Here is a 22507-nt window from a genome sequence, read left to right as displayed (position 1 = left end):
GAAACCTCCATTCTTGTGGAACTGATCACTAAATTGTGAATTCATTTACAGATATTCTTTGTTAATTGTGGACAGTGCAACTGCCTTATACAGAACAGATTATAGTGGAAGAGGGGAACTTGCTGCAAGACAGATGCATCTTGCAAGGTTCCTTAGGACACTACTCAGATTGGCTGATGAGGTCAGTCAATATTGTGTTGTGGAGAGAGAGAGAGGGAATGTTCTTACATGGAAGGTTTTGCGATGTGAATTGTTGCCTATTTGTGATGTTCAATAGCAAATATAATTAGCACTTTCATAGATTTCTAGCAATGTGGTCAAGGTTTAGGGTCAATCTTTAGAAGTACATGTACTCTTTCAAGCACCACTGCACTCACAATTTATATAGAAATACATATCACAAGAAAATGCAAAAAGCTTTGAAGAATATCAGTAACAAAGTTTGAAATCTACTGACATGCACTTTGATAGAAGAAACCAATATTCAGGTTAATATTGTGAACCTAAGTGTCTTTTTAAAAATGCACAGCTGGGCGATGTGTGTGGGAGGTGTGAAAGTGTCATGTGGCCGAGACTTCAAAACTTAAAAAATAGCCAGTGTGGCAGAGAAACATGGTGTATGATGTATTTTATGTTCTGGTAGACTATCTTTTGGTGATTATGTTTCAAGAACAACTCAATTTCAGTTTGTCAATGTTCTAAATAAACAGTCATTCAGCAACAAAACTTGGATAAGGTTATGCCAAAGTGAATAGACCGCTGAGCCATCATGTCACTTCCCATACAATGAATAATAATGTGATTCTGTATATAATAATCTGAATAATAATGTTAATTTGATTGGACAGTATTTCGTGCCTGTCAATCCCAGACACAGTTGCAAAACCGGGATGGTTGTCTGGAGTATACCATGTTATATGGAGTTGAATTTTAAAATAGTGTACTGGGATCAAGTCTTAGTTGCATTATCTATATTATGTCAGTATTTAGCCATTACATGTAAAACATTTTCTCCCACCTGACATATCATATAAATATAATGTCTGGGTATGGAGGGTATTGAGTGTGGTGGTGCTGACTGCAGAGTGAATTCACAAAATACCGGTGGTCTGTCTATAGTCTGTACTTTTCTTCAGAAGACTGGGATGAAAAACTAAAACTTGACTCAAAGTTTGTCTGTTGGCTGCAAAATTAGGGTTCATTTCCCTAAAAGAATAAAAAAGTGCAGAAAAATCTGGTTGTGGAAAGGTTAATAAACAAATGTAGTAGTAGTAAAAATATCAAATTGTATTTTGTGAATATTGACAACCTTCAAACAAGTTTAGTATATGAACAGTTTTGCTGCCATCCATTGCAAATTTCATTTATTTAGGCATGAATTATTCAATATATTTACAGTTTTGGTAACATGTTTTATTTCGAGGCATAGAAATCCATTATTGGTTAAAATAATTAAGCGCACTATTGCTACTAAACATGTTGGGAGAATTAAAAACTGTAGGGTCTGTAAATGTGATTTTTGAAATGTAAATGCACTTTGCTTGATAAGTTATACCAGTAGTACCTATTAACTTTTTTTAAAACATTGTATCAACCAATTAACAAATACTGCCAACATGACAAAGAACATTACTGCTCTCTGGTAGTTACGATGAAATGACATTTCTATACAAAAGAGACACATCTGAAAAACTTTTAACGGGGGAAAAACAGTTGCTATCAATATTATTTATTTGTGAGTAATCATATGCTGTTGTCAAGTCACTTACACATACATTGTCATATATTTTGTTCTCAGTTTGGTGTGGCAGTGGTTATTACGAATCAGGTTGTTGCCCAGGTAGACGGTGCTGCAATGTTTACTGCTGATCCCAAGAAACCAATTGGAGGAAATATAATAGCCCATGCATCAACAACACGGTTTGTCTCTTTTATTTATATGCAATGCCAACACAATCATTAATATGCAATACTAACACAAGCTTCATAATACTTGTGAAATTTGAATTACCAGGTAAACTAATAACTTTTATTTCAAACTTATGATATGAGGTGCTTTTTTCTAACTGTTGGTAAATTTCCAAGTATCAAATTTTAAATGAATGCAAAAATACATTTCATTCACATCTATAGAGGGCGCTGTGCAGTAACTTTGTTTTTGTTCATTTCCAGACTTTACCTACGTAAAGGACGTGGAGAGACTCGTATATGCAAGATTTATGATTCACCATGTCTCCCTGAAGCAGAAGCAATGTTTGCCATTCTGGCTGATGGGGTTGGGGATGCCAAAGACTGAATATTGTTTATAGCAAACCTTAGTTGAGATAACCCCGTTGTGTAATATACACAAGTCATAAAATTCAACCAGTTGTCAATTGTACTCAAAATCTATTCATTTATGGTGATGCAGCACTGCAAGTTCGCATCAATAACATCTCTGCTGTGTTCTTCCTAGGAGAAAGTGTCATGGCTAAGTTCCACATGTTATTTGATTCATTTGTCCAGTTAGTTAATTCTTTTGTTTCTGACAAACTCCAAGCACAGTGGCCATTATTCTTGAACTCTTCTGGTTTAATTATTCAACACAAAGGCTTGTCAATGTGAGATGCACAAGTATTTGTTATGATGTACGATACATGAAGGTGAATGTTAAAAGCTGTTCAATTTACTCATGTGTGGCTTTCCTGTAATAACTATTGAAATAGAACAGCTCTCAATGCATGATAAGTTATTACATCATATAGAAATATTATGCCACAAGCTTCTTGTGTTTTTGCTTTTAATAGTAGCACGTGTGTTTACGTACTAGTAAATGACAGATGTGCATCTATGGTCAGAAAGTATACAATAAATGCAATTTTTTTTTTACCATTTACTTCACCATCCTATTTTGCCAGTTTTCTTATTGTTGCACGTTTTCATTATTTCTTTTGTATATTGTGGTAGACGTTGAATAAATATGTACATACAGTGATTTTTTTCAGTTATTTACTAAATACATGTATAATAAATATCTAAGAAAAACAAATTAGCTTTTGTTTACTTTTGTATTTGTGTGTATGTATGTTGAATTCCTAAAGATCCAATCTAATGTAGGTTGGTCACCCACAATGTCATCTTCGCCAGCCAAGGACCATTTATTCGACAGAAGCCTCAACATTTACCCTTGGCAGATTTCACCACGATTTACTGTATGTCGCACGCCCTCAAACGATTATAAGATTCACTTAGGCTCATTTGCATCACCCAATCAGAACTCATGAAAGAAACTACACATTTCTTGGTAAAATTAAAATAAACGTTTTGATAGCTTTTTTTCTGAACGAGCTTACTGATCATCAAACGAAGACCGAATCGGTTAAGTCGATACGTTATCAGTTTCGACAGTTTACTAAAACACAGTTTGCACAAATATTTTGACATTCAATTGTTCTCATTCACTTGCCCACAAAAAATTGTCAACATTGGAATAAGAAATTTTGGAAACCTGTCAATGAATATAGACCTGTTCTTGACTTGGGGTGAATCAATGCAAAGCCTAAACGCAACTCTGATTGGTGGCGCCAGCTCCTTGGCAGTTTCAATCAAATGACTTAATTTAATTCCAGTGAAATGTAGCTTTTCCTAATACGATCACGCACGGGTTCATGGGCCGATTATGAATGGCCGGCTTTAGCGAAACTGCAATTTGGACGATGCCACAATGTGCAAATGCTTGTTTCAATTAGAGAAATGAACATTAAATTGTTCTAAACTTCAGGGTGAATCTACCGGTACATGATTAATTGATGTGTTATTACGATAATGAATGTAATTTGATCAGCATCATGTATACATTTATAAAGTTCTGATGAAGTGCGTTTATAATCGTAAATGCAAGCGATTATCTTCATGTGAATGGTTTACAATCTATATGATTACAAATCACCACATGAATATCAGTGCGTGGTTTATAATCTCCATATAAATACAAGCCTGACTCAACACCGCCTGACAGAATAGTGTAGTTTTTCGCTTCCCTCAACGATTTTTTTTTCTGTGCCAATCAAATTGCAGGAAAGTCAGATAGTGACAGCCATCAAAAAATATCCATTCTTGGCAGAGATTATTTGTTGACATAATTTGTGATAAGGTGCTGGCAAACTTCCGCCCAATGTTACCTTGACCAAGAAGGTAGGAACTTTGCAAATTCGCAGTAATGATCTCACCGACGAGACACATTATTCTGTCAGGCGTTAGTGAGGTCTGATGCTGTTCAGCTGGTGAGGGCCTACCTACAGACGTGATTTACAATATCCATATGATTACAAATATGGAATTGACAATCTTGACAGAGTAAAGTATGGGTGGGGTACAGCCACCCCACAAGTATGTGACACAATTTCCATATAAACTCAGATTCATTCCAAAAAACAAAGTTGTCATAAAAATTTAATTTTAATTACATTTTAAAAGTTGTCCCCAGACTTACCTCTGATCTCTAAACCCAGATTTGTAGACAAGTACACTGATCAAAGTCCAAGGTCAAGTATTTGAGTAAATTCAGCCACGGTCCCTCAACACTGGGAGGGGCTGTGATTGAGCTATTTAATATAGTAACATTCATGACAAGAAAGTAATTTAAAAAACAAACAAATAAACCTAATATAAGATATATCTAATATTGATAGATAATAGAGAATTATATTCGCCGCACGTTTGTTTGGAAAGTTTCCTGACCTCTTTCGGTGACCTCTTGTAACGGTGACCTCTTAGCTTCAGAACGAAGAACAAGATGGCGACTTACAGAGACGCCCAGCAGATCCGGCCTGGATACTTTTGGTATTTGCAGGGATTTACAAAAAATCGCAAATGTTGGTAGGTTCAAGTTTCTGGAATCATAGCGATAATTGTATTATGTGCACATAATCCGGTAACATTGAGAATTTATTTTGATGATTTTATTTGTTTACCACAACGTTCCTGTGTTTCGGTTCCTGATTCTTGTATTCACGACCAAATTATGGCGTCAGTGCAGTCATTTGTCACGGTTCTTGTTACATTTCAGATTTACAGATTTTAACATCAGAAACTAGAGATGGATCAAGTGGAAGAATTTGCAAATCCGTCCGATTTGCTAAAATCAAAATGGGAATTGTACATCAGAGTCACGCCGACGAATTTCAAGGTAATTGAAAGTTTAGAGTATTCATATTGAAATTTCGAGTCATACATGACAATAGCTGATTCACAGTACAATTAAGCGTCATTCTAATTTGATATGCTTGACCACCATGAATGACCATGACTTGTCAGATAAAATATGAAAGGTGGCAACTCAATGATTAGTGCATCGTACAAATATATCCATGATTCAAGCATTTAAAAAACAAAAAGAATCCCCCATAGGTTTGGTTTGGGTTTAGAGCATGTTTCTATGATTTTAATATTGACACTAAGTACTTTCACCATCGGTTGGTCTGTAAATATCGAAAATTCCAGTACAGAAAAGTTAGATAGGCAACTTAATTTATCACAGGGCATTCCTAAACAACGTATTTCATGTTCACACACATTCCCGAGTTGAAACTCGTGAACTTTGTTGTTGAAAAAAAAAACATCCATGAGCAAAACTAAATAATCCTGTGCACGATAAAAGTGAGGATTCTCAATCCTCACATGTTTGTGTACATAATGATTAATTTAGGCAGATATCTGTAAACTTTTACAGACAAGATTTCAAACTCCAACAATTTCAATACTTTTGCTGAGAAGGAGCCATGTAATGAAGGCCTAATTTCATTCCAATTCCTGCTTTTGAGAGTGAGAGTATATACCCGTAACTAGATTCATTTTAAGTTTATTATTTCATTCTCCATGATAGATAAATTAACTTTATACATTAAAGTTAACTTGATGTTCTATGATTTCCAATGGCACATACACAAAATTGTATACATGTACTTGTAAAACGTGTTGAAATAGCTACATGCGATTTCAGGGAATTTAACTCAATACAAAAGCTATTTATACTAATTCTTTAGGATGTGTGAAAGTTAAAAATGGTTTGATCATTAGTTGTGTTCACGTTACATTTAGGCTTATCGAGCATATTTGCATTTCGGCTAGACCCAATTGCATCCACACACAGGGAAGGCCAGTCGTTAGCACGGGCTAAGGGGCGCCATAAGTCGGTGACCTTTGGCAAGCCGCTATTTACGAATGAAAAATGGATGACATACGCGAGGTTCTATTCCTGCTGCTGACATGTTTCGTTCTAATTTTGAAGCTACGTGCACAGGAACGTGAGAGAAGACGGACCCAACTTATTTGGATGCACAGAAACAGTATACAACGGCATAACAGAATACAGAGTTTTATTAATGCATGTCGTAGACAGCGAACCAAATTTATTTTGTTTACGATTGGAGCTGCTGTACACTCTACTACAGCGACCCGATCAGTGTGGAAGCGTGTACACTGAGCTCGGTTGCCCTTTTTGGGAATGAGAAAGTTGGATATATTTGATTACGTGCATAATGTTCACACTCAAAGAGCCTTGGGCTAAGCATTTGCACACACTTCGTTAGCCCGTGCTAAGGGTCTAGACCGCGTCTTAAATTCGGATCAGATTTAACCCGTACTTAGCATTCCTTAGCCTGTGCTAAGCATTTACGCACGTTTGCTTATCACGGGCTAAGGAATTTGACCTCTTAGCCCGTGCTAAGGAGCTGTGCGTGGGAGCAACTAAAGGCATTGGGCAGGGAGGTGGTTTAAATCTTCTGCATTATAATTTATAATTTATACATAAATGACATTACAGAACAAATTCCTCACACAATGACCCACCAACTCTGTTTAACAACCAGCTTCCATGTCTAGAGTATGCAGATGACTTACTTTTTATCTCGGAGGTAAAAACTGGCTCACAGAATGCCATCAATGCCCTGCAATCATACTATATAAAATGGAAGTTAGAAATTAATATTACTAAATCAAAAGTAATAATATTCAGTAAAAGCAAGTATACGTCTATTCAAATATTCAAGTTTATAACAACAATGAAGAGTTAGAAAGAGTAACTTTTTACACTTGTCTTGAGATAAACTAAATATAACGAGGAGATTAGATAAAGCACAACTACCGGGTAGACATGAAAAACAAAGCCTTCTTCAAAATGAACCAAATACTTTTGTCAAGATCATGTATTCCAATGCAAATTCATCTAAAAATGTTTGATGCAGTAATTAAACTGGTCCTTCTGAACTATGCAGAAATTTGGTCAAGTGACATTGCTAAACACACAAAGGATTTGTGTAACTTTGCAGTTCCACTAGAAAAACTCCACACCAAATTTTGATGGAAGTAAATAGCAGGCTTGTAGTATAGTTTTCAGGGTTAATTTGGTAATGACATGCATATAAAAATATGAATAGTGAAACCCTTATCATTAGCCTGGTTAGTTCATCTTTTCCATTGATCTTGAAACAGGATGCTTTGTAGAATGTTTAACTTATCATAAATTCATTGAATTGTTCTTGCCAGTGTCTGATTTACTATTAGAGATAATCTTTCTTCTGTGTGTTTGCATCAACAAGCGCTCTTATGTCCCAAATAAACACACACCCCCCATAAACATAACACCCCCCTCAAAATCCAATAAACACACCCCCCACCCGAAATAAACATTACCCACCCGTAACATTTCCAAAATGACCAGTAAATTGTTTCCTTGCTTTTAAATGTGCATTTATAAATGTATTTACATCAAAGATTGTACTTTTTTTTTGCCTTCTGGATTTTTTTTTAATAAGAACGTACCGGGTGGAATTTTTTGGGAAAAAAATAAACGTACCAGTATGTTTATTTGGGATATGAGATTATGTCCTAATATTGGGTTAGTTCCCTTAATAGTTCCAAAGTGACAGCACTTGGTGGTCATGTAGGCTTATCATAGATGTTTTGTAAGTAAGGAAGTCTATACATGGACTGGTAAAGATTTGTTTAGCATTCTACAGAAACTTAGATATGTTCTATATGTTTTCACATTGTTTTGCTGATAATGCAGAAAATAATAAGATAATGTCTATAAGATAATGATCAGATTAATTTATGCAAAGGATACACAGTTTTCTCTAGGACTTGTTAAAAACTATATATATTTTGATTTTACAAAGGTCATGTCCAGATATCTGCAGACTAGATTTTAGGCATTGTGTTTGTTAGTACATGTAGTTATCAGTGTAGGTGTCTTGATAACACAAATTGTTGTTACCATGGTAATAATAATAATACTTTTTAGAGGTGGGTGTCTTGTATGCATAAGACGTGTACAGTAGCAGTCCAAACAATCCCCAAGTAGAGACAATTGTAGTTTGGGTTGGGAGATCCAGCATGATATGAACTAGCAGTTGATCTGTGTATCCATTTTCTGCACATAAATCTACATAGTTCAACATGTATTAACAGCATATGTAGTACCAGTAGATTTACAAGATAAAAGCAACAGTATTTGATGTTGATTTGTATGTATTGTTGTCGGCTCATCAGTTTTCCAGATGACATACATTGTGCATGTGGAATAATGATGTCTCTTTCCCTTTGTTTCTTTTCTCAGGAAAAACATCAGCACCTTGAAGAATTTCTGCATTTGTTTCTATGTACAGCTGCAAGTGCAAGATACTCTTGTGAAAATATCAGAGATTTCAGGTATTTGTCGATATTGTTTTAAAACCTGTTTTCATCTCTTCTGAGTTATAGACCTGCTCATAGAATACTGCTGACCATACTTGTCACACTGTTGGTCATACTTGTCACAGTGTTGGCCATACTTGTTACAGTGTTGACCATATTTGTTAGGGTTGGCCATACTTGTCACAGTGTTGGCCATATTTGTTAGGGTTGGCCATACTTGTTACAGTGTTGGCCATAGTTGTTACAGTGTTTGCCATACTTGTTACAGTGTTGGCTGTATTTGTTAGTGTTGGCTGTATTTGTAACAGTGTTTGCCATACTTGTTACAGTGTTGGCTGTATTTGTTAGTGTTGGCTGTATTTGTTACAGTGCTGGCCATACTTGTTACAAGGTTGGCCATACTTGTTACAGTGTTGGCCATACTTGTTACAGTGTTGGCTGTATTTGTTAGTGTTGGCCATACTTGTTACAGTGTTGGCCATACTTGTTACAGTGTTGGCTGTATTTGTAACAGTGTTGGCCATACTTGTTACAGTGTTGGCCATACTTGTTAGTGTTGGCCGTACTTGTTACAGTGTTGGCCGTACTTGTTACAGTGTTGGCTGTATTTGTTACAGTTTTGGCTGTACTTGTTACAGTGTTGGCCGTACTTGTTACAGTGTTGGCCGTACTTGTTACAGTGTTGGCTGTATTTGTTACAGTTTTGGCCATACTTGTTACAGTGTTGGCCGTATTTGTTACAGTGTTGGCCGTACTTGTTACAGTGTTGGCTGTATTTGTTACAATGTTGGCTGAATTTGTTACAGTTTTGGCTGTATTTGTTACAGTGCTGGCTGAATTTGTTACAGTGTTGGCTGTATTTGTTACAGTGTTGGCCATACTTCTAACAGTGTTGGCCGTACTTGTTACAGTGTTGGCCATACTTGTTACAGTGTTGGCTGTATTTGTTACAGTGTTGGCTGTATTTGTTACAGTGTTGGCTGTATTTGTTAGTGTTGGCAGTACTTGTTACAGTGTTGGCCATAGTTGTTACAGTGTTTGGCCATACTTGTTACAGTGTTGGCTGTATTTGTTAGTGTTGGCAGTACTTGTTACAGTGTTGGCCATAGTTGTTACAGTGTTTGGCCATACTTGTTACAGTGTTGGCCAAACTAGTTTGTCACAGTTTTGGCCATACTAGTTTGTTACAGTGTTTGTCATACTAGTTTGTTACAGTGTTTGTCATACTAGTTATAGTGTTACAATATGTTGATGACTGTAATAGACTACCCGTACTATATAATAAAACATCATCCTGTTCTTGTTTATGTTTTACAGCAATGATACTGGGAGTGTTTGCAATATTTTAGCACGCGAGTTTCTCTCTGATGTACATAGTTGTTGTACTAGTCAGGAATGCAGTGATGGTGATACTAGTCTGCTTATGAACTATCTGCTACATAATAGAGGATGGCTTTTACTACATGCTTTGAATGAACTTATTAATCAGGTATGTACATTATCTTTAAACTTTACTTATGAGATACCAAAAATATGGGCATGTTACCACTGTGTGTGTGAATTCTATTACCACTGTTTCTATGTATTATGATGACGAAGGGCAGGGGTGTGGTCACTACTAGCAGTGTAATGAAGGGCAGGGTTGTGGTCACTACTAGCAGTGTAATGAAGGGCAGGGGTGTGGTCACTACTAGCAGTGTAATGAAGGTCAGGGGGTGTGGTCACCACTAATAGTGTAATGAAGGGCAGGGGTGTGGTCATTACTAGCAGTGTAATGAAGGGCAGGGGTGTGGTCACTACTAGCAGTGTAATGAAGGGCAGGGGTGTGGTCACTACTAGCAGTGTAATGAAGGGCAGGGGTGTGGTCACTACTAGCAGTGTAATGAAGGGCAGGGGTGTGGTCACTACTAGCAGTGTAATGAAGGGCAGAGGTGTGGTCACTACTAGCAGTGTAATGAAGGGCAGGAGTGGTCACTACTAGCAGTGTAATGAGGGTCAGGGGGTGTGGTCACCACTAAGAGTGTAATGAAGGGCAGGGGTGTGGTCACTACTAAGAGTGTAATGAAGGGCAGGGGTGTGGTCACCACTAAGTGTAATGAAGGGCAGGGGTGTGGTCACTACTAGCAGTGTAATGAAGGGCAGGAGTGTGGTCACTACTAGCAGTGTAATGAGGGTCAGGGGGTGTGGTCACCACTAAGAGTGTAATGAAGGGCAGGGGTGTGGTCACTACTAAGAGTGTAATGAAGGGCAGGGGTGTGGTCACCACTAAGTGTAATGAAGGGCAGGGGTGTGGTCATTACTAGCAGTGTAATGAAGGGCAGGGGGTGTGGTCACCACTAAGAGTGTAATGAAGGGCAGGGGTGTGGTCATTACTAGCAGTGTAATGAAGGGCAGGGGTGTGGTCACTACTAGCAGTGTAATGAAGGGCAGGGGTGTAGTCACCACTAAGAGTGTAATGAAGGGCAGGGGTGTGGTCATTACTAGCAGTGTAATGAAGGGTAGGGGTGTAGTCACCACTAAGAGTGTAATGAAGGTCAGGGGGTGTGGTCACCACTAAGAGTGTAATGAAGGGCAGGGGTGTGGTCATTACTAGCAGTGTAATGAAGGGCAGGGGGTGTGGTCACCACTAAGAGTGTAATGAAGGGCAGGGGTGTGGTCATTACTAGCAGTGTAATGAAGGGCAGGGGTGTGGTCACTACTAGCAGTGTAATGAAGGGCAGGGGTGTGGTCACCACTAAGAGTGTAATGAAGGGCAGGGGTGTAGTCACCACTAAGAGTGTAATGAAGGGCAGGGGTGTGGTCATTACTAGCAGTGTAGTGAAGGGCAGGGGGTGTGGTCACCACTAGCAGTGTAATGAAGGACAGGGGTGTAATCACTACTAGCAGTGTAATGAAGGGCAGGGGTGTAATCACTACTAGCAGTGTAATGAAGGACAGGGGTGTAATCACTACTAGCAGTGTAATGAAGGACAGGGGTGTGGTCACCACTAAGAGTGTAATGAAGGGCAGGGGTGTAGTCACCACTAAGAGTGTAATGAAGGGCAGGGGTGTGGTCATTACTAGCAGTGTAGTGAAGGGCAGGGGGTGTGGTCACCACTAGCAGTGTAATGAAGGACAGGGGTGTAATCACTACTAGCAGTGTAATGAAGGGCAGGGGTGTAATCACTACTAGCAGTGTAATGAAGGACAGGGGTGTAATCACTACTAGCAGTGTAATGAAGGACAGGGGTGTAATCACTACTAGCAGTGTAATGAAGGGCAGGGGTGTAATCACTACTAGCAGTGTAATGAAGGTCAGGGGGTGTGGTCACCACTAATAGTGTAATGAAGGGCAGGGGTGTGGTCATTACTAGCAGTGTAATGAAGGGCAGGGGTGTGGTCACTACTAGCAGTGTAATGAAGGGCAGGGGTGTGGTCACTACTAGCAGTGTAATGAAGGGCAGGGGTGTGGTCACTACTAGCAGTGTAATGAAGGGTAGGGGTGTGGTCACTACTAGCAGTGTAATGAAGGGCAGGAGTGTGGTCACTACTAGCAGTGTAATGAGGGTCAGGGGTGTGGTCACCACTAAGAGTGTAATGAAGGGCAGGGGTGTGGTCACTACTAAGAGTGTAATGAAGAGCAGGGGTGGTCACCACTAAGTGTAATGAAGGGCAGGGGTGTGGTCAATACTAGCAGTGTAATGAAGGGCAGGGGGTGTGGTCACCACTAAGAGTGTAATGAAGGGCAGGGGTGTGGTCATTACTAGCAGTGTAATGAAGGGCAGGGGTGTGGTCACTACTAGCAGTGTAATGAAGGGCAGGGGTGTGGTCACTACTAGCAGTGTAATGAAGGGCAGGGGTGTGGTCACCACTAAGAGTGTAATGAAGGGCAGGGGTGTGGTCATTACTAGCAGTGTAATGAAGGGCAGGTGTGTGGTCACTACTAGCAGTGTAATGAAGGTCAGGGGTGTGGTCACTACCAGCAGTGTAATGAAGGGCAGGGGTGTGGTCACTATTAACAGTGTAATGAAGGGCAGGGCATGTGGTCACTACTAGCAGTGTAATGAAGGGCAGGGGTGTGGTCATTACTAGCAGTGTAATGAAGGGCAGGGGTGTGGTCACTACTATCAGTGTAATGAAGGGCAGGGTGTGGTCACTACTAGCAGTGTAATGAAGGGCAGGGGTGTGGTCACTACCAGCAGTGTAATGAAGGGCAGGGGTGTGGTCATTACTAGCAGTGTAATGAAGGGCAGGGGTGTGGTCACTACTAGCAGTGTAATGAAGGGCAGGGGTGTGGTCACTACTAGCAGTGTAATGAAGGGCAGGGGTGTGGTCACTACTAGCAGTGTAATGAAGGGCAGGGGTGTGGTCACTACTAGCAGTGTAATTAAGGACAGGGGGTGTGGTCATTACTAGCAGTGTAATGAAGGGCAGGTGTGTGGTCACTACTAGCAGTGTAATGAAGGGCAGGGGTGTGGTCACTACTAGCAGTGTAATGAAGGGCAGGGGTGTGGTCACTACTAGCAGTGTAATGAAGGGCAGGGGTGTGGTCACTACTAGCAGTGTAATTAAGGACAGGGGGTGTGGTCATTACTAGCAGTGTAATGAAGGGCAGGTGTGTTATCATTACTAGCAGTATAATGAAGTGCAGGGGTGTGGTCACTACTAGCAGTGTAATGAAGGGCAGGGGTGTGGTCACTACTAACAGTGTAATGAAGGGCAGGGGTGTGGTCACTACTAACAGTATAATGAAGGGCAGGGGTGTGGTCACTACTAACAGTGTAATGAAGGGCAGGGGTGTGGTCACTACTAACAGTGTAATGAAGGACAGGGGTGTGGTCATTACAAGCAGTGTAATGAGGGGCAGGGGTGTGGTCACTACTAACAGTGTAATGAAGGGCAGGGGTGTAGTCACTACTAACAGTGTAATGAAGGACAGGGGTGTAGTCACTACTAACAGTGTAATGAAGGGCAGGGGTGTGGTCATTACTAGCAGTGTAATGAGGGGCAGGGGTGTAATCACTACTAGCAGTGTAATGAAGGACAGGGGTGTGGTCACTACTAGCAGTGTAATGAAGGTCAGGGGTGTGGTCACTACTAGCAGTGTAATGAAGGGTAGGGGTGTAGTCACCACTAAGAGTGTAATGAAGGTCAGGGGGTGTGGTCACCACTAAGAGTGTAATGAAGGGCAGGGGTGTGGTCATTACTAGCAGTGTAATGAAGGGCAGGGGGTGTGGTCACCACTAAGAGTGTAATGAAGGGCAGGGGTGTGGTCATTACTAGCAGTGTAATGAAGGGCAGGGGTGTGGTCACTACTAGCAGTGTAATGAAGGGCAGGGGTGTAGTCACCACTAAGAGTGTAATGAAGGTCAGGGGGTGTGGTCACCACTAAGAGTGTAATGAAGGGCAGGGGTGTAGTCACCACTAAGAGTGTAATGAAGGGCAGGGGTGTGGTCATTACTAGCAGTGTAGTGAAGGGCAGGGGGTGTGGTCACCACTAGCAGTGTAGTGAAGGGCAGGGGGTGTGGTCACCACTAGCAGTGTAATGAAGGACAGGGGTGTAATCACTACTAGCAGTGTAATGAAGGGCAGGGGTGTAATCACTACTAGCAGTGTAATGAAGGACAGGGGTGTAATCACTACTAGCAGTGTAATGAAGGGCAGGGGTGTAATCACTACTAGCAGTGTAATGAAGGACAGGGGTGTAATCACTACTAGCAGTGTAATGAAGGGCAGGGGTGTGGTCACTACTAGCAGTGTAATGAAGGTCAGGGGGTGTGGTCACCACTAATAGTGTAATGAAGGGCAGGGGTGTGGTCATTACTAGCAGTGTAATGAAGGGCAGGGGTGTGGTCACTACTAGCAGTGTAATGAAGGGCAGGGGTGTGGTCACTACTAGCAGTGTAATGAAGGGCAGGGGTGTGGTCACTACTAGCAGTGTAATGAAGGGTAGGGGTGTGGTCACTACTAGCAGTGTAATGAAGGGCAGGAGTGTGGTCACTACTAGCAGTGTAATGAGGGTCAGGGGTGTAGTCACCACTAAGAGTGTAATGAAGGTCAGGGGGTGTGGTCACCACTAAGAGTGTAATGAAGGGCAGGGGTGTAGTCACCACTAAGAGTGTAATGAAGGGCAGGGGTGTGGTCATTACTAGCAGTGTAGTGAAGGGCAGGGGGTGTGGTCACCACTAGCAGTGTAGTGAAGGGCAGGGGGTGTGGTCACCACTAGCAGTGTAATGAAGGACAGGGGTGTAATCACTACTAGCAGTGTAATGAAGGGCAGGGGTGTAATCACTACTAGCAGTGTAATGAAGGACAGGGGTGTAATCACTACTAGCAGTGTAATGAAGGGCAGGGGTGTAATCACTACTAGCAGTGTAATGAAGGGCAGGGGTGTAATCACTACTAGCAGTGTAATGAAGGACAGGGGTGTAATCACTACTAGCAGTGTAATGAAGGGCAGGGGTGTGGTCACTACTAGCAGTGTAATGAAGGTCAGGGGGTGTGGTCACCACTAATAGTGTAATGAAGGGCAGGGGTGTGGTCATTACTAGCAGTGTAATGAAGGGCAGGGGTGTGGTCACTACTAGCAGTGTAATGAAGGGCAGGGGTGTGGTCACTACTAGCAGTTTAATGAAGGGCAGGGGTGTGGTCACTACTAGCAGTGTAATGAAGGGTAGGGGTGTGGTCACTACTAGCAGTGTAATGAAGGGCAGGAGTGTGGTCACTACTAGCAGTGTAATGAGGGTCAGGGGTGTGGTCACCACTAAGAGTGTAATGAAGGGCAGGGGTGTGGTCACTACTAAGAGTGTAATGAAGAGCAGGGGTGGTCACCACTAAGTGTAATGAAGGGCAGGGGTGTGGTCAATACTAGCAGTGTAATGAAGGGCAGGGGGTGTGGTCACCACTAAGAGTGTAATGAAGGGCAGGGGTGTGGTCATTACTAGCAGTGTAATGAAGGGCAGGGGTGTGGTCACTACTAGCAGTGTAATGAAGGGCAGGGGTGTGGTCACTACTAGCAGTGTAATGAAGGGCAGGGGTGTGGTCACCACTAAGAGTGTAATGAAGGGCAGGTGTGTGGTCATTACTAGCAGTGTAATGAAGGGCAGGTGTGTGGTCATTACTAGCAGTGTAATGAAGGGCAGGGGTGTGGTCATTACTAGCAGTGTAATGAAGGACAGGGGTGTGGTCACTACTAGCAGTGTAATGAAGGTCAGGGGTGTGGTCACTACCAGCAGTGTAATGAAGGGCAGGGGTGTGGTCACTATTAACAGTGTAATGAAGGGCAGGGCATGTGGTCACTATTAACAGTGTAATGAAGGGCAGGGCATGTGGTCACTACTAGCAGTGTAATGAAGGGCAGGGGTGTGGTCATTACTAGCAGTGTAATGAAGGGCAGGGGTGTGGTCACTACTATCAGTGTAATGAAGGGCAGGGTGTGGTCACTACTAGCAGTGTAATGAAGGGCAGGGGTGTGGTCACTACTAGCAGTGTAATGAAGGGCAGGGGTGTGGTCATTACTAGCAGTGTAATGAAGGGCAGGGGTGTGGTCACTACTAGCAGTGTAATGAAGGGCAGGGGTGTGGTCACTACTAGCAGTGTAATGAAGGGCAGGGGTGTGGTCACTACTAGCAGTGTAATGAAGGGCAGGGGTGTGGTCACTACTAGCAGTGTAATTAAGGACAGGGGGTGTGGTCATTACTAGCAGTGTAATGAAGGGCAGGTGTGTTATCATTACTAGCAGTATAATGAAGTGCAGGGGTGTGGTCACTACTAGCAGTGTAATGAAGGGCAGGGGTGTGGTCACTACTAACAGTGTAATGAAGGGCAGGGGTGTGGTCACTACTAACAGTATAATGAAGGGCAGGGGTGTGGTCACTACTAACAGTGTAATGAAGGGCAGGGGTGTGGTCACTACTAACAGTGTAATGAAGGACAGGGGTGTGGTCATTACAAGCAGTGTAATGAGGGGCAGGGGTGTGGTCACTACTAACAGTGTAATGAAGGGCAGGGGTGTAGTCACTACTAACAGTGTAATGAAGGGCAGGGGTGTGGTCACTACTAGCAGTTTAATGAAGGGCAGGGGTGTGGTCACTACTAGCAGTGTAATGAAGGGTAGGGGTGTGGTCACTACTAGCAGTGTAATGAAGGGCAGGAGTGTGGTCACTACTAGCAGTGTAATGAGGGTCAGGGGTGTGGTCACCACTAAGAGTGTAATGAAGGGCAGGGGTGTGGTCACTACTAAGAGTGTAATGAAGAGCAGGGGTGGTCACCACTAAGTGTAATGAAGGGCAGGGGTGTGGTCAATACTAGCAGTGTAATGAAGGGCAGGGGGTGTGGTCACCACTAAGAGTGTAATGAAGGGCAGGGGTGTGGTCATTACTAGCAGTGTAATGAAGGGCAGGGGTGTGGTCACTACTAGCAGTGTAATGAAGGGCAGGGGTGTGGTCACTACTAGCAGTGTAATGAAGGGCAGGGGTGTGGTCACCACTAAGAGTGTAATGAAGGGCAGGTGTGTGGTCATTACTAGCAGTGTAATGAAGGGCAGGTGTGTGGTCATTACTAGCAGTGTAATGAAGGGCAGGGGTGTGGTCATTACTAGCAGTGTAATGAAGGACAGGGGTGTGGTCACTACTAGCAGTGTAATGAAGGTCAGGGGTGTGGTCACTACCAGCAGTGTAATGAAGGGCAGGGGTGTGGTCACTATTAACAGTGTAATGAAGGGCAGGGCATGTGGTCACTATTAACAGTGTAATGAAGGGCAGGGCATGTGGTCACTACTAGCAGTGTAATGAAGGGCAGGGGTGTGGTCATTACTAGCAGTGTAATGAAGGGCAGGGGTGTGGTCACTACTATCAGTGTAATGAAGGGCAGGGTGTGGTCACTACTAGCAGTGTAATGAAGGGCAGGGGTGTGGTCACTACTAGCAGTGTAATGAAGGGCAGGGGTGTGGTCATTACTAGCAGTGTAATGAAGGGCAGGGGTGTGGTCACTACTAGCAGTGTAATGAAGGGCAGGGGTGTGGTCACTACTAGCAGTGTAATGAAGGGCAGGGGTGTGGTCACTACTAGCAGTGTAATGAAGGGCAGGGGTGTGGTCACTACTAGCAGTGTAATTAAGGACAGGGGGTGTGGTCATTACTAGCAGTGTAATGAAGGGCAGGTGTGTTATCATTACTAGCAGTATAATGAAGTGCAGGGGTGTGGTCACTACTAGCAGTGTAATGAAGGGCAGGGGTGTGGTCACTACTAACAGTGTAATGAAGGGCAGGGGTGTGGTCACTACTAACAGTATAATGAAGGGCAGGGGTGTGGTCACTACTAACAGTGTAATGAAGGGCAGGGGTGTGGTCACTACTAACAGTGTAATGAAGGACAGGGGTGTGGTCATTACAAGCAGTGTAATGAGGGGCAGGGGTGTGGTCACTACTAACAGTGTAATGAAGGGCAGGGGTGTAGTCACTACTAACAGTGTAATGAAGGACAGGGGTGTAGTCACTACTAACAGTGTAATGAAGGGCAGGGGTGTGGTCATTACTAGCAGTGTAATGAGGGGCAGGGGTGTAATCACTACTAGCAGTGTAATGAAGGACAGGGGTGTGGTCACTACTAGCAGTGTAATGAAGGTCAGGGGTGTGGTCACTACTAGCAGTGTAATGAAGGTCAGGGGTGTGGTTACTACTAACAGTGTAGTGAAGGACAGGGGTGTAATCACTACTAGCAGTGTAATGAAGGGCAGGGGTGTGGTCACTACTAGCAGTGTAATGAGGGGCAGGGGTGTAATCACTACTAGCAGTGTAATGAAGGACAGGGGTGTGGTCACTACTAGCAGTGTAATGAAGGTCAGGGGTGTGGTCACTACTAGCCATTGGGTTTAGTGTAGAAGGAATTTGTTTTCCTGCCAAACATTTACTTTACTGTAATTTGTAATTTTCAAAAAGTCCATAGTCTTGACTGTGTTAATAGATAATCTGTATTGAAAAGTTTTCAATTTTTGTTGTGTTTGTAGAGTATTCTGCATTGAAAAGTTCACATTTTAGTTGTGTTGGTAGAGTAATCTGTATTGAAAAGTTCACAATTTTAGTTGAGTTAGTACAGTAATTCCAACGTATAAAAACTTTTTCATTTAGTTTGATCAGCACATATACATGTGTACTTCATTGAGTGCGATTCCTCTGATGTCTACTTTATAGCCACCTCTGCACTTTTCAAGTGTGCAAAGCTGACTTCCGTCTGCCACTTTCCAACAAAGGTACCTGTCACTTTGATATTGTTGTAATATTAAATTTACAATGAATATCATACCCTTCAGTGGGACATAGCACATGTTCAGTGAAAGAGTTCTGTTATTCCACTATGTTTAAATGAGTATATGCATTCAATAATGACAGTTATAACAATATATGTGTTCCGTACGTGCCTGCACTGGTGATCTGTGTGTGATAACCTCTACCTAGTACCGGTCAATTTATTTATTATGTGTGATAATACAGCCCACTCTTAGCCTTAAGGTATAATACAATGGAATCTTTGTTGTATGTGGAAATGAGATTTGCTTTACCTGATATGGGGCATTGGATTGTATTTATTTATATAGCTATGCTTAAACTATCAGTATATACATTTGATAGTTAGAATATTTTTAACTTAGAAAATTTATTGGTATTTAAGAAGTTCAGGATTATTTAAATCTTGATTAAGTGTGTATTATCAGATGTTGAAAAAGTTAAATGTAATTAATTTGTTTTGGCTATATATAATGGATTTTCATCTATAGAATAGCTTACACAACCATCAACTGCCAATTCTGTTTGTTAACAGTAATTCTCTTCTGCTTGATATCTCCTGCATTATTTGTACCGTAATTATATCCTGTTCCACATTTTAAAATAAATATCAATCATTGTAGGTCACATTGTTCAACATTGCCAGTATATTTCCACTTGATACTTTAAAATTATATATTTTTTAATTATATAATATGTAACACGAACAGAGAAACTTGCACCTTTAAGGGTTATTGTGTTCAGTATTACAGAAAGACCATTATTTTCCCAGTGTATCAATCACCATCATGTAATTTATGCAGACAACATGACCACTTTTGGAATAAACTGTGGTTTGAATATCTAGCCAGTCAGTGATTTAAGTTGTACACAATATAGCGTCAAAGCAGGGCTGGAGTAAAAATGTTGTTGGATTAGACATACAAATGTATCTTGTATATATTGTTTTTTTCTCATTCACAATCTGTCTCCAGTGTTAGAGAAGTTTAAGTAATTTTCCTTCAAAAATGTTGGATTGCATTGGTTTTACTTTCCCATTAGATATCACTCTGGATGGACTACATACAGCATAATTGAAGATTTTGTAACATACATTGTCTGTCTGGTACAGAAAATCATCACAGACTGAGATTACTGTATGCTTGTTTCAAGTCTGGTTTACAGATAAGTCGGATTGTATAAACCGCAAAATCTAATGTTTGATCTGACGTGTATGCCAATTTGCGATGATTTTCTGTACATACAGATGTTACCTCATTCTGTTGTTGATCCATCCAGTGTGATATGCTGATATTATAGACTTATAAACAAACTATTACAAAGCATTGGGATGTCCAGCCAAGTGTGATTCCTCGTTTCATATTCTATATGTGCAATAATAAATAATCCCCAAGAGACTTGCTTGGCCGACTTTTATATCGAGCAGTATAAATGATTTAAACACAGAAGCTTTTTTGTTCCTGTACCGTCTATGTGTATTGTGTCTTTATTAGGGCTCTATAGTATACCAGTAGTATTGTGTACCATTGGCGTGATGTGTGTTTCATAGTACGCATCGATTGTACTCTACTAACAAAGAAGGCTCTGTGTCTCAGTCTGAGAAACTGGGTCAGAATAAAGTTGACTTAACAATTGAAGCTTTTCACTCACAGTCCCTCCTTCTTTGACACCCATTGCTTTGTATTTCCGCCGCTGTCGGTCACGATGAACCAGTTACATTTTAACCACTGAGATAAATGAAAGCTCATGGTATTTGGTGTTGTGTGTTTTTAAGTTGTGTTCATTGATTTTGATGAACAAAAATCTCTTCTTATCTCAAACAAATGAATCAAAATCAACGGCTTGTTTACATTGATTGATTTAATACTCTCTGTATACAGTTTGAGACACCTATGTTCCTGACCTCCCACCAAGACACTCTTGCTTGGCCATCACTGTTGTTTGAAGGAAGCCATAAAACCCAAAAAAACTTGAACTTTCTTGAGCTCAAGTTTTCGAAAAACTGACCAGCTACAATAAGTATACCAGTACTACATGATTGATATGTAACTGATTGACCACTACCCTTACTGCTCATATTGTCATTTTTTACTTGCTAGACACAACCTGTACAGCTTTTACTTGTAATACTGTCATTCGTTTATTCATTTGATTGTTCATACTTTCTTTCATTCATTCATTCATTCTTTGTGGAGCTGAAAGGTCATATTGACATTGCAATTATCAAAGTACATTGATTTGTTTGATGTACAACGATAGTTATTTATAATACAATAGATCGTGGACTAATATTGCCACTGAAATATTGTACACTCAAAGTCGTTGCTATGTAGAGAATATCTTTAGGTGTATTGCCAACCTTAAAGTTTCTGGTTTTGATTTGTTTTTTCTACCTCGACCAATAAAACAGTCCTATTGTATTTTGTTGGCTATAGTTATGTTCATTTTGTACATTTCTATTGCCTAGCATTTGGCCTACCCTTTGACAAAGTACTAAATAGCAGCACACACCGTTTACTAATGGGTTTTAATTTATCTGTTAGGTTAATTGGGCCTTTTCATATAATTCCTCAAAGTGCATGTTGACATGTGTAATCATGGCTGTTTTTTTCTTGTTATTTACCATAAAAACTTATTAATTCCTGGTCATTAATTCGCGCACACAAGTCATTTAAAAAAAAATTTACTAAACGTATACAATTAATTTGTGGTCTTCCAAAAAAATATGTTTAAATTTATATCCTTTTAATTCACACTTTTTTTTGGCATGTTTTTATGCAAACCGTAGCATGAAAATTATTCTATCAAGGAAGTGTTGCAAAACTTGACATTCCTTGACATACAATGTATGTATCGTGTTTGATATATCAGGAACTCTGTTGACCATCATAGAGCATGTTTTCAGTGACCCAACACATCGTACAAATGATAGTTTTTTTTAGTTTTGAATTACTGATTGCATTTAAATGAATTTAACAAATCAATAAATAAAAAATAAATTTATTGAATTGACCAATATGATTCTGTTAATTCGTGCTCAAGAAAAAAATTGTTTCAATTTGTATCGTATAATGATTTACCTATCTCATCATAAGAGACATTGCCTTTTATCTCTCGGTACATTGTGACTGTACAATCTTATCTTATACTACTTGTACAACAGCTGCTAGTACGATGACTTGACTGTATATGGAGTGTGACTGCATTACTTTGAGTAATTCATGGGTTTGAATGGTGTGTAGAGTGTTAGGGAAACAGGTGATTTACCAAGAAGACTGTCTGCTTTGTAATATATTGAATCTGTCTTTCTTGTCAGGTGTGCGTCTTTGTTCCTATATTAAAAAGCAAGCGTAGATAGATGTTTGCTTTTTCTGTTTTGAGAAAACAGTGAAATATTGTAGTTGGTGTTGGGGGTTAAAAGGTGTAATAAATAAGAGAGAGGTGCATGTTTTGTTTAGGGGATACAAATACTCTCAAAATGAATGAGAATTTTAATTTGCATCGTGCAAGCTTTAAAAAACAATGACTCTTCTAGGAAGTTTTAATTCTTTTCAGAATTGTTATTTCTCGTAT

At 40.6% G+C, this 22507-nt stretch overlaps 2 protein-coding genes across 2 annotated transcripts in view; both read left to right on the top strand.

Annotated features, from left to right (window-relative positions):
- The window catches only part of LOC100368640 (DNA repair protein RAD51 homolog 1), a 40723-nt gene extending 37695 nt beyond the window's left edge, over positions 1 to 3028 (top strand). The window contains exons 8-10 of the mRNA XM_085491871.1: positions 52 to 181; positions 1799 to 1920; positions 2173 to 3028. Of these exons, the coding sequence (XP_085347997.1) occupies positions 52 to 181; positions 1799 to 1920; positions 2173 to 2296 (376 nt within the window). The 3' untranslated portion in view covers positions 2297 to 3028. The remainder of the gene's footprint in view (positions 1 to 51; positions 182 to 1798; positions 1921 to 2172) is intronic.
- Positions 3029 to 4764: 1736 nt separating this feature from the next.
- Positions 4765 to 22507, top strand: part of LOC100374918 (lysosomal-trafficking regulator-like) — a 78288-nt gene continuing 60545 nt past the window's right edge. The window contains exons 1-4 of the mRNA XM_085491867.1: positions 4765 to 4857; positions 5048 to 5167; positions 8597 to 8688; positions 9991 to 10162. Of these exons, the coding sequence (XP_085347993.1) occupies positions 5078 to 5167; positions 8597 to 8688; positions 9991 to 10162 (354 nt within the window). The 5' untranslated portion in view covers positions 4765 to 4857; positions 5048 to 5077. The remainder of the gene's footprint in view (positions 4858 to 5047; positions 5168 to 8596; positions 8689 to 9990; positions 10163 to 22507) is intronic.

Source organism: Saccoglossus kowalevskii, chromosome 2, assembly GCF_978046115.1.
Source record: "Saccoglossus kowalevskii chromosome 2, keSacKowa6.1, whole genome shotgun sequence".
In the NCBI taxonomy this organism is placed as follows: domain Eukaryota; kingdom Metazoa; phylum Hemichordata; class Enteropneusta; family Harrimaniidae; genus Saccoglossus; species Saccoglossus kowalevskii.
This window is presented reverse-complemented; position numbering and strand designations above follow the sequence as displayed.